The sequence below is a fragment of the Phaseolus vulgaris genome, chromosome 3, assembly GCF_000499845.2.
Source record: "Phaseolus vulgaris cultivar G19833 chromosome 3, P. vulgaris v2.0, whole genome shotgun sequence".
Lineage (NCBI taxonomy): Eukaryota > Viridiplantae > Streptophyta > Magnoliopsida > Fabales > Fabaceae > Phaseolus > Phaseolus vulgaris.
In genome coordinates, this window is record NC_023757.2 from 7906770 (window position 1) to 7924009 (window position 17240).

Genomic DNA, 17240 nt, shown 5'->3' on the forward strand with positions numbered 1-17240 from the left:
TTTATTATGCATTGAAAATTGTTTAACCATTAAATGAAGAGAAAAAATAATAAGCAAGTTTTTAAATGTATATTTAAAGGGGATTAAAAGCCTTTAAATGGATTTTGTATAATAAAAAAAGCTTGACTACCACAGAGACTTACGCAACGCCAACGGCAAACAAACAAACGAGAAAATGCAAGAACCACGATAACTGGCCAAAATATCACGATACAGGGCTTACTGAGTTACAAACTCCTTTAAGATCAAACCGTTACCAACGTTTTACAAAAACATAAAATTAAACATACCAAACCAAAAATCACAAAACCAACCGTTAGATGACCGTTACCAACTCAAGTCACTACCCTTCAGACTAAAACCTAACCAAAATAAATGTTCTAGACACTGATCCCAGTTGGACAACCTCGGTTTTTTTCAAACTTAGTTCCATATTGTCTTTAATAAAATTTAAAATTAGTTTCCTTAATATTTTTTATACCTTCACTTTTTCCATCATAAAGCATCCAAGAAGAGAAGACCGTTCATCGTTAACTGTGCCCAAAACTTCTCCTCCCACTCTCCTACATCAACCCCATTTCCTCTTCTTCTTCTCTCTGTCTATCTAAACTCAGACAACGACGTCGTCTTTCTCATGCTTAAGAACTCTTCACAGTTTCAGTCTTCAAAACTAAATAAAAATAAATAAATAAATAAATCTTAGACTCATGGTTGCCGGCAAGGTAAGGGTAGCAATGGGGTTTCAGAAGTCGTCGCCGCCGGCCACGAACACTCCTACGCCGCATAAAAAGCAGCCTCCTCCCTCGCCGTCCTCCGCCAAATCCTCGTCTCACAAGTCCCCGTTCTCTCGTTCCTTCGGCGCGTACTTCCCGCGCTCCTCCGCTCAGGTGCAGCCGCGACCGCCGGATGTTGCGGAGCTACTCCGTCTGGTGGAGGAGCTCCGGGAGAGCGAGTCGCGGCTGAAGACGGAGCTGCTGGAGCACAAGCTGCTTAAGGAGTCCATTGCCATTGTCCCCGTTCTGGAGAGCGAGATCAGCGCGAGGGAAACTGAAATCGAAAGGAGTAGAAGAAGAGCGGAGGAAATGGAAGTGGAGAACGAGAGGTTGAAGAAGGAGTTGCAGGAGGTGAAGGTTCGAGCGGAAGAAGAGAAGAGAGAGAGCGAGAGGAAACTAAAGGCACTGGAAGATGAGATAGTGGAGATGAAGAAAACGGTGTCGTACGGTGGATGTGGCAGTAGCAGAACAGAGGCATTGGAAATTCACGTGCTCGAGCACGAAGCTTCGCAGAAGTTGGTGGAGGTTTCGGTGAAGTCGAATGTCATGAAAAGCTTGAAGAAAACGGCGTCGGATCTCGGAAGCGGGATTTTGAAAAGAGAGGCTGCGGAAACAGAAAGGCCACATCACTCGCGGTGCAACTCGGAGGAACTCGCTGATTGCTCTGACTCTGTTCTCTCCGGTTCCGTGAGGTCACGCGCGCCTCGTGTTCCGAACCCGCCACCGAGACCTTCGTCTTCTTCTCCTTCATCACCGTCCAGCGGTTCCTCCAATAACGGCGAAACTGAACAAGTCATTCCGCCACCGCCACCACCTCCTCCACCACCGATGAAGGCAGCTCCTCCTCCACCAGTTAAGGCTGCGCCTCCTCCACCGCCGCCTCCACCAACGAAGCCTACATCTAAGGCAGCTCCTCCGCCACCGCCGCCGCCTCCTCCGGCGAAGGCGGGGAGGTTGACTACGGCCAAGGTGAGGAGAGTGCCGGAGGTGGTGGAGTTTTACCACTCGTTGATGCGGAGGGACTCACATTCGCGGCGGGACTCGGGGCCCGGCGGTGCTGCGGAGGTGCCGGCGACAGCGAATGCTCGCGACATGATCGGCGAGATCGAGAACCGGTCGACTCACTTGTTGGCTGTAAGTGCACGTGAATTTGGCGGTTTAATTACGGGTTTGCCACTGACCATTTATTGTGTCACTGTCTACTGACATGTGTAGTCGCTTTTATTGCTTTATTTTGAATTGGATTTCTTAGTAGACAAGACAGTAATCTGATTCGAATTTGGTTGGCCATAGTCGTAAATATGCTCTAAACTTTGGCATTTTGTTGAGTTCCTGGTCAAACAAGGAAGAAAGATTCTCCAATTACTGAAACCCTAGTCCCTAGTTGTCAATTAAGTCAAAGAATTTACTTCATTTCATTAGATCTTAGCGTTAACAAAGGTTTTTTCTTTTAATCAAAGTTCTGATACTGTCTGATCTCAGGTTAATAATATTGTTTGTTTTTACAGATAAAAACAGATGTAGAAACACAAGGAGACTTTATCAGATACTTGATCAAAGAGGTGGAGAGCGCAGCATTCACGGACATTGAAGATGTAGTGCCTTTTGTCAAATGGCTTGACGACGAACTCTCCTATTTGGTATTTTTATTATTTAATGTTGTGTTCCTTCTTCCATTTGCATGATGATACTTGTAAGAAAAATATATTTTATATTGTTTGTGATTTGTCTGGTTTTGTTTTGTTGTTTCAGGTGGATGAAAGGGCAGTTCTGAAACACTTCAATTGGCCAGAGCAGAAGGCTGATGCTTTGCGTGAAGCTGCGTTTGGGTATTGCGATCTGAAGAAGTTAGTATCTGAGGCTTCGTCTTTCCGCGATGATCCTCGGCAGCTGTGTGGTCCAGCTCTTAAGAAGATGCAGACACTCTTAGAAAAGTGCGTGGATTTGTATTATTACTTTTTCAAGGTGAATTAAATGTTCATTTGAACACCCTCTAATGCCATTTTAACTGATTATTATGACAGATTAGAACATGGGATTTACAATATCTCAAGAATGAGAGAATCGGCAACAAAGAGATACAAAGTCTTCCAAATACCCGTGGATTGGATGCTTGACAGTGGTTATGTGAGCCAGGTAATTTCCATGCAAGTTGCATTAGAAAAATTCCATATTATACTTGATAGTAGCTGCAAACAAGCACCAGATATAGCTTCAGTTGTAGGTTTAATAGAATACAAATAGGTCACTATACAACACATGATGATGGACAAGAGTTGTGTTGGCCCATTGTCCTCATTGAATAATAATGTGGATGTGTAGACTCATCCATTAATAAAATTTAATGGTAGGTAACTAAATTTTGTGTTGGATCCCCACCAAAACATCTGTAATTTCTCTCTTAAAAAATTAGCCTTAGTAAGTTTACCACATAGCATGTAGACAAAGTAGGTAGCTGATAGTGAAATGTCAAACCAGTGGTTATCTTGCTGATAGGACTTGGTCGAAGCTAATCTGCATTAGCATCAGCACTAGCACATGGAGATCCCTGATCCCCACAGTCTGCTTCATCTTTTAAGGGAAATTCTCTTTGCCAGTAGGAAGGGTCCTGCAGTCTGTTTTAAATAATTTTTTGAAGAACGAAACAAATAAAATGTCACATGCATGTGCAACTTCTGAATAGCATTGCATGATAGTAGATTGCTGTACTAAATTGTTACTACAAAGTGAGAAGAATGTTTGTTAGCTCCTTTCATTTATTGTACCTGCAATGTTAAATTGTGGCACAGATCAAGCTGGCATCTGTGAAATTGGCCATGAAGTATATGAAGAGAGTCTCTGCCGAGCTTGAGACAGTTGGTGGTGGGCCTGAAGAAGAAGAGCTTATTGTCCAAGGAGTTAGATTTGCATTCCGAGTTCATCAGGTAATTTTATTTTTAACACTAGTAGTACAAAATTGACGTCTGTTAGCTAAAGGGCCAATTGGTATAATGAGCTGTTATGTGTGGCAGTTTGCTGGAGGCTTTGATGTGGATACAATGAGAGCATTTCAAGAGTTGAGAGACAAAGCAAGGTCATGCCACATTCAATGCCATGGCCACCAACAGAAATTCTTTTGCAGGTCTGCAACATGCTAATGCTAATGCTGGAGCAAACTCAGCTTCAGATCAAACTCTTCCCTTTTTCTGTATTTTGTGAATAGAATGGCAAATAGTATTAGTCATCATCCTTAAAAGTAGGAACGCATTCTTAATTCATGATTTATCCATTTATTACTGGGAAAGCGCAAATCTCTCATCATAAATGAGTTGGTCACTCTCGTTTAACTGCATCTAACCAAATCCTGCAATTTATTCATTTAACTGCATTTTCTTTTACTACAAATAAATTTTCCCACCATCTTCATTTTTCTTACCTTCTTCACTAGGTAAACACGTATATATTTGGTTTTAGGGGATAGGTGTACATTTTTATAGATGTTTGTTCCATTAATATAACTGATTTTTCTTTTAATGCAAACAAAATTTGGTGCCATATTTATTTATATAACCTTCTACATTGGTTATCATTTGCAAAAAGAAATTGTTACCAAACACGAAAAACATAGAAGCTCTTTGATAATATTAATAATATTTTGGTAAAAAGGATAACATATCAACAAATTTAAAAATGTAAGTTTTGATCACTTACTAGACTAGTTTTGTTTTTCTTTTCGTCCATGTGTGTATTCAATAATTTCTCATGATAAAGCTAGTTAAATTCGAGATTCTACCCAGCATTATTGGAAAGAGAAAAAAAATGATCGTAAGTGGTAAAAAGTTGTATATGTACTTTAGTATATAATTGTCTATTATATCTTTATTCAATTTAATAGCTGTATACAAATCCTAAGTCTGTCTTGGTAGAAATGAAATGGAGGAGTTTTTGAACTCTTACATACATCTTAAAAAATAGTATAAGGTTACATTTTCTTAGAAACTTTATTTACTTGAATTTGAAGAAGCTTCATACTAGAATGCTTGAGCTTTGTGTCTTGAAAGAGGAGAATAATAAGGAACATAACTTTTATTAATCTATATTTAGTGAAAAGATTTATCTTTTCATTAATAAATACAAATTAATACGTTGTTGGTATAAATGGTATTTATTCGGTTTTCTTAAACAATGTCGAGAATATATAAAAAAAATTGTTGTTGAAAGAAAAATGCCCATTAAAGATAACATTAGATTCATCCAAGAATATTAATCACAATGTAATATGTATACATTTAAGCTTTCTTTAAGATTTGAAGATGGATGTGAGAAATGTGATTTTGAGATGATTTAATAAGAAAATATGAAAAAAAAATATATTTAAATTAATGGTGAATTTGGATTAGAAAGAGAATGTATAAGAAATTGAAAGAAAAATGTGAAAAATAATATTTTTTGAATTAAGATATATATTAAGAGTGAAAAAAAAATCTAATTAATTTTTATTTAAATCTGATATTTATTTTAATCCATATTTTATAACTTCTTCATATATGAAATTTCTATTTTATTTATACAGATTTTAAAAATTAGAAAAATTTCTAATATAAATTCAATCCATGACCATATTGTGGAGTGTACTAAAAAGTTTCACGTTTCACATAGCTCTTGCGCTCACAGGTTCCCGGGAATGATGTGCACCATATTATGTCAGATCACAATAACGTGAATGCGTGAGAGCGCGTATAATTCTCAATCATTTTTATTTTATTTTAAGAAAATGCAGAGAAGAAAGTAAGTACATGAAATAAAAACATTAATTTTTTTGTTTCTCATGAAAATGGAAAATATTAATTTTAGAATTATGAAGAATAAACTTTTCCTATAAGTGAAAAATGATCTCTTATATACAATGTATTTTAGTATTAAAAAAAGTAAATGATTTTTATGATAAAAAATAGAAAAGGAGATTGAGTCATTTTTTTATTTAAGCTTATTGTTTTATCAAAATTAAGATGTATTGATTTTTTTTTCAAATTAAACGTATTATAATTATTTAATTTTATCTGAATTTAGATATAAAAGAATTTGAAATCAGGATAAAAAAAAATCAAACTTACTTATTTAAATATATATTAAATAAATAATAAATGCATAAACATGAAAATGTTAAACTACAATAAAAAAATATGAAATTAATGAATAATTAAAAACATAAGCTTATCATTAAAAAGTTAATAGTTAACATTTATTGATAAATTTTAAATTACATTAGACTAATATTGTTTTAATATTATGTAGATTTATAAAAAAATTATAAAAATATGGATTTGGATTTAAAATCCATTCTAAATATCCAAATTAATTTTATAGAAAATATGGATTTTACTTTAAAATTTTATTTAAATATTTGGATTGGATTTTAAAATTCATTTTGTAAACACCACTAAAATGTAAAGTAGATTTGTAAAAAAAATTGATTGAAGTGTGTGAGTTATGTAATTGTTATGAGAAAAATTTTAATTTTTTAAAATGTTTAAAATGAAAGTTTACAAATTTACTCTTATCTTTAACAATTTGAATAATGAAATGAGATATTTTTTTTAGATTTAAAAATTAATTTATATTTTGTAAATATTTTTGATATCGTTGAATAATTAGTTTTGAAAATAATGAGTTACTTTAACAACGTTAAAAATTTTCATAAAAATAATTTTTTTTGTTATAAATTAAATTATAATATTAAAAATTGTAAAATATGTTTAAATTTTTTTTAATATAATTAATTATTTTTTAATTAATAAAAATATAATATTATAATTAATTAAAAATACAAAATAAATTACTTATTATATGAAAAATCTATTTTAAAATATTATTAACAAAATATTTCAGTTAAAAAAATAAATTTTAATAAAAATAAAAAATATTTAAATATTTATAGTTATCAAAATTTAATAAAAATATTTAATATTAAATAATAATATCATTTTTATAATTAATACTATTATTATATAAATTTATCTTTTATAATAAATAAGTATATTTATTATTATTATTTGACAATTATAATTTTTTTATTATAATTAATTATTGTTATTAATAAAATAATTAAATATTTTGTAATATAAGTTTATTTATTATTTTTTAAAATATTATTTTATTATGTTATATTATTTTTTTATTATTTTATTATATTAGTGGATGTAAATCCTCAAACATCACTAGATAAAAGTAGGCATCATCCTCGCTTTTTCTTCCTGGTGTACAATATTTAAGTAAAAATGTAAGGTAAATAGAGTGAAAAAAGTAGGAAAAATTTATAAAAGTTGGTAAGTGATATGATAGATGTGATTGAATTTGTAAGTTTGTTTGCACATCATCAAATGATATCTTCTGAAAAATAAAATTAAAAAAGTTTTAGAACACAATTGTTAGAGAAAAACCCAACAACTCATACTTTTATTAAGTGCTATTAAATAACAAAGTATAAAGCATGATCAAATCTTGTTTGTAAGACAAAATAATTTTATTTATAAGAGACCATGTAAGACATAAGTGTTTTGTCTAATAGATTATATAACACTTTGAATTCTCATTCTCTTCAGATAAGTAATGGTTTGTTAAAAGCATGTCAACAATAAAAAATCTCTTAGGATATGAGCTAAAGTTTATATCTTTCAACAACTTCGTAACATACACATTGTTTACTTTAGAAAATACTACACCTTGTTGTACGATTCTGTGCTTTACATAATTTCAGTTAAAGACACTCTGACCAAGGACATATAAGTACTACCAACTATCGAGATGTTGTTTCAAGAAGAGAAGAACATTTAATGCATGATTAAGTATGCTTAATGAATGCATTTAGCATATTTAATACATCCTTTACGTTTAATGATGAGATAAAAGGAATATTTTCACATGAGTTGAAGTTGCTCAATTATCAAAAAAAAGATTTGCAACGACTCTTTTCTTCAATACTTATAAAAACACGTCCTTCAAGAAGAAAAAGAGAAAGAAGACAATTTATGATCTGCAAAGTGCTGAAACATTGCTAAATTTTCTTTTGATTAGCAAACTAGTAAATGCTTAAACCTTGTATACACGTTAGCCTCTCTAGTGAGAAAACCTTTGTGATATTTTGGATCACGACAAATTTTTGTCTTAATTAAGAATGATTGTGTTCCAAATAATGTTTGGTGGGTTAGTCACTTATACTCAAATTTTAGTTAGGAGCGGTGAAGTGTTAAAATATACTCTGGTTTTAAATATAAAAATATACACTAGCAGATGATCCAATATAAAAATATGAAAGTAAATTCTTCTATCCCTTATTTTGTTAAGATTCCATGTTATGAATTTTGTACTAACTTAAGAAGGATAATTTTTCAAACTAAGATTTTGAAGGTCTTAACTGTGAATATTTGCAAAAAAAAGTTAATGCATAATTTAACTCTCCTTTCTATATTAAACCTATTTTCACACTTAAACTTACCTTATATCCATGAAACTCAAGTATATGTGGTTATATGGAAAATGTTTTGGTCTCTAACACAACTTGCTTAATATGTGTCTTTTTTTGAAAGATCTCAATAAATATTTTTTTGTTAATTATCTTTTGTTATATAGATTTATGTGTGATTTATGAGAATGTATTTATCTTCTTCTATAAATGATTGGTGAAATAGAATTATATTGATTTTGTTGTGATGAATTTTAATGAAATTGCATTATTATGATTTTTAAAAAAAATTTAAATAATTCTCTTTCTATTTATTGTTGTCTAATAATCTACTAGTACTATATTTATAAATAGATATATAAAAATAGTTGAACAGAAGTATATATATATATATATATATATATAAAAGAATAATGATAATAATAATAAAAGTTAGAAAATTAAATATTAAATGATTATGTTGCTATTTTCTAAGTGTTACAAACTAAAATTTTCATATTTACGATATTCAATGTTAAAGGTTATTATAAAAAGCTTTAAGAAAATACAATCCAACATTTATTTATTGATTTTATTTTGTATTCATGTATACAATCATAGAACAAGCATAAACATTTTAAAATTGTAATATACTTTATTGTTATTTTATTTTCATCCATTTCAGTGTAAATTTCTTTACTTTATCAACTAATAAAATTGTTCTAATTATATCTTTTAAAATAATTTTAATTATCATAAAAAGTTGTGGCAGTAAACAAAAGCTTTTACACTATCACTGCATTATAAAATAAATTGTTTAATTGTATTTATGGTTCCTAAAATTTAAAATATTCCTAATGGTTTTTAATTGTTTTTAAGCGTCTTTACAATTTGAATTCCTTAGGTAAATTATTCGTAATTTTAGTTTCTGAATTTCTTATATAATTTTAATTCTTTAATTTTGTATTTATAATTTCTTTAATTTTCAGTTTAATTATGTATACGTTTTTGGATCAACTACCCAAATTGACGTGGATATATATCATTATGTTATATCGAAAATAATGAACCGAAAATTGAATTTTTAATAATTAAAGGATTAATATTATGTGAAAAAATTCCCACACTAAAAATTATGGATAACTACAAATTAAGAGATTAAAATTGTTAAAACAAAATTAAAGACTAAAATTTTAATTAAGTAAAGAAGTCACTGATTTTTTAAAATACAGTTATTCATCTTATCAAATTTGATGTTGAGTTTTCGATGGGTTGAATATGAGTTATTGGTGATGACTCACATTTTTCTTAGATGCAATCACTCACTTAATTATTCACTTGACTCAAGGTCGAAACATTTACATCATTATCGAAAACTTGTTTCCTTAACTCTTAATGATGAGATTTGGATCGATACGTCCAATATAATTTTATATCACTTAGAAAGTCGAAACTAAAAATAATTTATATACACCTACATCGCTTTCTCGAATATAATGATTGATCTTAACAATATTATCTCAAAACAATTTAGAAACAAAAATATCTTCTTAATTTTATTAAATAATAAATATTTTGAAACAATTCACATCTTTAAACATTAGTTATTTAAATCAGATAAGTTGTAAATTTGTAAATAATAATTTTACAATTTATTAAATAATAAATGAATTGGCGGAGAGAGTTAAGCCAGAAAGAAAAGGTAAAATAGGGGAATCGGGTCAGAGTGAGTCACCCGAATCGCTTATCCATGTTCATTTGATTCCATTTCATGCTGAGCTTGTGAGAGAGAAATGACCCATTGTTGTTATTCACTTCTAAAGCTTCGATTTTCATCGTTTCCCATCACTGATTTGGGCTCAAACAATTTCCCTCAACGTTTCCGTAAATCCCTTTCTTTCTCACATCGCTCACCAAAGTTTATACTTTCTGCAATTTCCCGAACTATGGAAGTGGTTGAAGGGAGTGAAGGAAGCAAAGGGTCATCCTCTCCAATGAAGCTCTTGTTCGTGGAGATGGGTGTCGGCTACGACCAACATGGGTGTGCTATTCTATTCCGTTTCTTTTTTTGCATTTTTGGTCTTTTTTCTTTGGTTTTAGCTGACATGGCGATCAACCCAACAGACAGGACATAACAGTGGCAGCAATGAGAGCGTGCAAGGATGCGATTTCTTCTAATTCAATCCCTGCTTTCCGCAGAGGTATATTTATATCCATAATCTTATTGGGTTTTACACTGTTCAACTTGTTAGTGTTATTGTTGTGAGTTATTCTGTCATAAGATACATCAGTCCTCTTAGTTAATAGAAATCATGAGTGGGAATAGAATTTATCGTTTTGGTGTAACATAAGGGTTTTTTGATGCCCAATGACATTGCACACTTGGTTATTACATACACTCTACACTACGTGGCTAGCTTTCTCCATTGTTTTTTTTTTCTCAGCATGTTGCTTGCCAAAGTAAACAAGTATTTGTTTTCCTAGTGGCTATTAGTGAAACATGTAATTTATTATTTCCTTGTATATGGGGTAAAGTATGAAGAAAGAGTAGAATCACTTCCATGATTTTTTTTTCATGGTCAGGTAAGTGAAAGGAATCATGCATGTCATGCTTAATTTGGCCTATGCTAGTTAGGGAATATGTAGCAGATTGACATTTAGAAAGATAACTTGTTTTATGACATCTGAGTACAGATCTCTCTTTTTCCTTATTTTCCTCAATCTGAGTAAAGATAACTTCGTTCTGTGGTGCTAAGGACTAAAATATAAACTAATTTCAATCATTTTAAACTGTCCTCTTTATGTGTTTGTGATAGGTTTGGTATAGTATATAAGAGAAGAAATAAGTAAGGTTGTTGTTCTAACTGTAGCTGAGCTATTTTAAATAGTCCAGAGACAGTAGTGGGTTCGGGGGGGCTTTTGGAGAGAAAAGGATTAGAAGAATTGTGGAGAGTGAGGTTCTCTCTAACAACCTCAGTGGGTGTATACTTTTGTAAACGTTCTTTACTCAGTTTCTATTCCTAAGTAGGAACTGGATCGGGGTACTGCAATAAAGATTGATAAGACAGTGTCTTTTATCACAATTTCTAATACTTAGTTCTATCAACTGGTATTCGGAGCATCATTCTTGGTACTCTGGTGTTGCGCGTGGGGGGCTATTGTCAATACCAGGATAGAATCCAGACTGGACACATTAGAGCACATGTTTCAAGAAGTTGTCCGAGACAGAGAGAAGGCGGAGAATGAACAACTTGAGAGGTTTCAAAGGTTGGAAGAAGATCTGATCGGTTGTCTCACAGTTGTGGTTGAAAAACTGACTTGTGGTTCGAAGTCCATGGCAGACCACAACAAGATAATAAAAAGAACGGCCACAGGAGAAGGAGAAGAAGTGTGGCAACCACATTTTCAATCATGGCGGAGAAAACTGGATATTCCTGTCTTTGCGGGAGAAGAAGCTTTTGGTTGGACAAATAGATTAGAGAGATATTTCCGTTTGAAAGAAATATCAGAGGAGGAAACAATGCAAGCGGTGGTGATTGTTTTGGAAGGGAAGGCTTTAAACTAGTTCCAATGGTGGGAATCTTTCAAGATGGTGGTTGTAATAAGGTTTCAACCCAACATGTTAAAGAATCCTTTTGAAATCTTGATTGCTTTAACACAAACAAGCACTGTAGAAGACTAGATGGAACAATTTGAGCAATATGTGGGGCTATTAAAATGTATTGAACAAGACTATTTGATAGGAATATTCTTGAATGGATTGAAAAAGAAGACATTAAAGTTGAAGTGAAGCTATATGGTCCTACTAATTTGGTGGAATTGATGATGAAAGCTCAAATGGTTGAAGATAAAATCAGAACTATGACCAAAGGAGGTGGAATGATTGAGAATAAGAGTAGTAGAGGGTATAGTGCGAATTGGTTTTCTAAAAGCTATTCACGAGATGGAGGTAATTAATTGGCTTCCATGGGCAGAGGAAAAGGAGACACAGCTGAGACATCCAATCTTATTAATAAGAATCACGGGGTCAATCTCAAGCATGGGACTATTTTCAGAAAATTATCTAATGAGGAAATAGAGGATAAGATTAAGAAAGGATTGTGTTTCAGATGTGATGAGAAACTTGGGCCTAACCATGTGTGTAGAAACAAGCAATTACATATGCTGCTAATAATAGAGGGAGATATATGGGTTTATGATAAGATTTTGGATGATAAGGAGGGCATGAAAGAGGAAGATGAAGGAGAAAGAGTTTTGCAGCTATCCATGTTCACCATGGCAAGTCTAACCATGAAGAAATCTTGGAAGGTTTGGGGCAAAATCGGGGATATGAAGGTTGTGTGGTCTTGTTAGATTGCAGGGCATCACATAACTTCATCTCTAAAGAATTGATGTTAAGGTGCAGGCTAGAACTAGTAGAAACTCTTCCTTATGTGGTGGAGGTAGGAGATGGCCACAAGGTGCAATGTCAAGGGAAATGCATGGGGTTTGTTTAGGAGTTACGGGCCTTGAGCATTCAACAAGAATTATTCATTCTTGAATTAGGAGGAACGGATGTGGTTTTGGGGTTGGAATGGTTGGCAAGTTTAGGAGAAGTTAAGCTAAGGTTAATCATAGGAAGGGGAGAATTGCAGCAAACTTTAATTAGGACCCAACAGTATCTACAACTACAACTTCCTTGAAAATAATTGATGAATGAATTGCAAAAGGATGATATAGGGTATCTGTGGATCTGGTTCAAGAGAAGGAAGAAGCAAGTCCTCCTCTAGTGCCCTCGGAATTGGTACGAGTGTTGGAATTAAATATAGATATTTTTCAGGACTTGTTGGATTACTGCCTTGTATAAAACAAGATCACGCGATACATCTAAAAGAGGGAGTTTTCATACCAAATCTTAAACCTTACAAATACTCTCATTACCAGAAAAATGAGATTGAAAAGTTGGTTCATGATGTGTTGAAAGCTAGAATCATTAGATCCAATATTAGCCCCTATCCCAGCCCTATTATTTTGGTGAGAAAAAAAATGGTGGATGGAGGTTTTACCTACGTGGATTACATGGCACTCAACAAAATCACAATTCCTCACAAATCCCGATGCTTGTCATAGAGAAATTGTTAGATGAATTGGTAGGAGCTACAATTTTTTCTACATTGGATTTGAAATTGGGATATCATCCAATTCTCATGAAAGAAGAGGACATCGAGAAAATGGCCTTCAGGACACATGATGGTCATTACGAAAATTTAGTAATGCCATTTGGATTGACAAATGCCCCAACAACTTTTCATGAATGTGGTTCTTTTTCCTTTCTTGAGGAAATTTGTCTTGGTATTTTTATGATATTCTAATTTATAGTTCCACAATTGAATTTCATGTTCAACATTTGACACAAGTTCTCAAGGTGCTTCAAGAGAATAAATTGAAGGTTTATAAAAAGAAATGTAGTTTTAGTCAGACTAGTTTGTATATTGGGGTCATATTATATCAAGCCGCTGACCCAAAGAAGGTGGAGGCTATGTGGGAGTGGCCTATTCCAAAGGATGTCACAGCTTTAAGAGGATTTCTAGGACTAATGGGTTATTCAGGACGAGGCCCACAAGCTTTTGGCACACTTAAAGAAACTTTTTCTCGGTCACCAATGTTAGCTGTCCCCAAAGTTTATGTTGGAGATGGATTTTTCTAGGAAAGGTTTGGGTTCTGTTTTGTTGCAAGAATGCAGACCTTTGGCTTTTTGGATTGGAGCCAAGCCTTATCTGAAAGGGGGCTAAACAAATCTGTCTACGAAAGAGAGTTGGTGGTTGTGGTTCAGGCATTGCAAAAATGGAAACTAGTTGATGGGCAGTCATTTTGTTGTTGTTATGGATAAAAAAAAGTTTGAAATTTTGGACGGAAGAAAGACTTCTGACAGAGGAACAATTCAAGTGGGCTTCCAAACTTATTGGTTTTGATTTTGAGATATGTTGAATGTAACAAGCTTAGCCCGTAGTTTATATTATTCTGTTATTATTTTCATCTATAAATAAACACCTGTATGTGTGTATTTTACACCAGGGATATCAATTCTATATTTATTTTCTTCATTCTTAATAAGATACAATACGGACCTGGAAGGGAGAATAAAGTAGCAGATGCTTTATCTAGACAAGCATTCTTTACTATCATATGAGTTCTGCTACCTTAGAGTGGGAGGACTGGGATTTGGAGGTTCAAAAGGATGTCAAGCTGAGTTCATTGATACAGGATTTGCTTGTGGATCCTACAACTCATACTCATTGTGAATTAAAAAAGGGAAGATTATATTATCAAGGGAAACTAGTTTTGCCACAACAACACCCAAGGATCTCTACAATAATCAAGGAATTGCATGAATCTCCTTTGGGAGGACATAGTGGCTATTTTAGAACGTTCAAAAGGATTGTAGGTGTTTTGAATTGGTAAGGTATGCGAAAGGACATTAAGGCCTTTGTGATGCAATGTGACATCTGCCAACGAAATAAAAGTGAGACCTTGGCTCCTGCAGGCTTGCTGCAACCATTGGGACTCAAGTTTGGTCTGATATTTCAATGATTCCCACTCAAAGATACTATTTTAGTGGTGGTGGACAGATTCAAAAAATATGTTCCTTTTTTTGCCTTGTCACATCCATATACCGCAGCAGAGGTGTCTCGGATATTTGTGAGAGAAATTGTTAAACTACATGGTTTCCCCTCTACTATAGTTTCAGATCAAGATCAACTTTTTCTTGGTTAGTTTTTGAAGGAGTTATTGAAAAAGGCTGGAACTACCATCCGCAGCCGATGGTCAATCAGAAGTAGTTAACCGTTGTCTTCAGACTTATTTGCGTTGCATGACAGGGTCTCAGCCTAAGCACTGGCCAAATTGGTTATCCTGGGATAAATTCTAGTTTAATACAAACTATAACGCCTCTTCTAAAATGACTCCTTTCAAAGCACCCTATGGCTGCGATCCTCCTTTAATTTTGAAAGGGACAACTATCCCCTCTAGAGTCTAGAGTGTGAATCGATTTCAGGTGGAACGAAATGAGATTTTAAGGGAATTAAAGTCAAACCTGTGCAAAGCACAGGATCAGAACCGTGCCCAAGCTAATAAGAATAGGTGAGAGGTGGTTTATCAAGTTGGAGATTGGGTTTTTCTGAAAATCCAACCTTATCAATTCTAGTCATTAGCAAAGAATGCCCAATGAAAAACTTAGTCCAATATTTTATGGACCTTACCAAATTGTGGAACGCATTGGGCAAGTTGTGTATAGTTGCTCCTTCCTGAACACAGTCGTATTCATCAGTTTTTCATGTATCATTACTCTCAAACCAGCAGTGCATTCATTAGACTCTTCACAACCCTTGCCTCCAATGTTGTCTGAAGTTCTTGAAGTGACTCCAGAAAAATTATTAGATACACGGACTAACTCTCTAGGAAAGCTAGAAGTTCTTCTGAAATGGCACCAGCTTCCAGAGACAGAAAATAGTTGGGAGTCCGCTGCTTCTATCAGCAAAGAATTTCCAGATTTTCACCTTGAGGACAAGGTGTCTTCATGGGCGGGGTATTGATAGGTCTGGTATAAAGAAATAAGTAAAGTTGTTGTGCCAGCTGTAGCTGAAAACTATTTAAATAGTCCAGAGATTTTGGAGAGTGAGGTTCTCTTGAACAACCTCTCTGGGTGAAACGTTCTTTACTCTGATTCTATTCCTACCAATCGGGTAGTGCAATAAAGATCGGCAAGACAGTGTCTTTTATCACAATTTCTAATATTCAGTTCTATTAGTTTGTAAGGTACTTATTAATTGCCATGTGTTTTAGATGGAGAGTGTAGATTTTATCATAAAAAGACTTATTAGAAGTAAATAATATTTATTCAATAGTATATTCCTATTTAGTTTAACCTTATGATGTTGGTTTTAGGGATTTTCTTTCTATAACTAGTTCATTTAGTTCTAATTGTAATGCTTAGAATTCATTCTTCTCGCAAGAAATTGGTAGTGAGTTTGACTTAATTTCTATCCCACTAATTCTAGATAAGCTCTAGTTTCGGAAAATACCGCACAGTAAGATGTTTCATATGACCAACTTATTTTTAACTAAACGATTTTTCTGTATGGTTGTTCATTGCTGATTAATTACTAAAAAATGTATGCTTGGAAAATTTACACGTTCAAATTTGTTTCATGAATTCTATTTGACACGAGTTTGATTTAGGTTCCATTCCTGGTGTCAGTTTTGACCAGATGAAGTTGCAGATCAAGCTAGGTGTTCCTCATTCCCTCCAGAAATCTTTGGATATCGAGAAAGTCAAATCAGTATTTCCCTAGTAAGTACCCAGAACCGTGAAAAATTAGTGCCTTATTTTTGTATTTTTTCATATTGTTCTCTTTTAAGTGATGACATGACTATCAATATGAAAATCCTATATCATCAATTATTTTTTCTTGTAAAATTAACTGTTGTGATTTCAATCTTTTATTTTACCATAATGTCTGGTTTTTGGATGTTTCTCTCCTTTTGCTGTACTCTGGTTATTGGATATTAAACTTAACATTTCTAACAGAAACCTAAGTCATTCTTATCTGTATTGAAGTTTATATATTTTGCTTGAAGTCCTGAACAAAAACATAATTTTTGTGTTCTCATGCTAATAAACATGTATTGACCTGTGCTTTTGCTCATTTCTTTCGGTAGTTGATAATCTACCATACTTATTTACTCAGTTCATGTTTTTTTGTGTGCTTAATATATAATATCTGTAATATTATATCAATTCTTTATAATAATCTTTTTTGAATTTGCAGTGGAGAAATTTTGAATGTTGAAGTTGTGGACGGTGGTTTGATATGCTCAAGTGGGGTTCTTGTAGAGGAAATGGGTGACAAGAATGATGATTGTTATATTGTGAATGCTGCTGTTTATGTGGGTTATAAACTTTGAGGTTTTGCGTAGCTTTTTAACATGTTGATGAACTCTTGATTTTAATAATTAATGGTATGTGCCAACTCCTATATAATAACATGAAAATTTGTACATTTCTTCTA

General features: G+C 33.1%; 2 protein-coding genes across 2 annotated transcripts; both read left to right on the top strand.

Moving 5' to 3' along the window:
• The first annotated feature begins 386 nt into the window (after positions 1-386).
• On the top strand, positions 387-4077 carry LOC137806525 (protein INCREASED PETAL GROWTH ANISOTROPY 1). The gene is made up of 6 exons (XM_068606711.1): positions 387-1907; positions 2282-2413; positions 2526-2707; positions 2798-2909; positions 3563-3697; positions 3785-4077. Exons 1-6 carry the CDS (start codon positions 708-710, stop codon positions 3908-3910), a joined length of 1887 nt encoding a protein of 628 aa, XP_068462812.1. The 5' UTR covers positions 387-707; the 3' UTR covers positions 3911-4077.
• Positions 4078-9857: 5780 nt separating this feature from the next.
• LOC137806527 (uncharacterized) lies at positions 9858-17240 on the top strand. Its single transcript, XM_068606713.1, has 4 exons — positions 9858-10234; positions 10318-10394; positions 16411-16522; positions 17001-17240. Exons 1-4 carry the CDS (start codon positions 9987-9989, stop codon positions 17134-17136), a joined length of 573 nt encoding a protein of 190 aa, XP_068462814.1. The 5' UTR covers positions 9858-9986; the 3' UTR covers positions 17137-17240.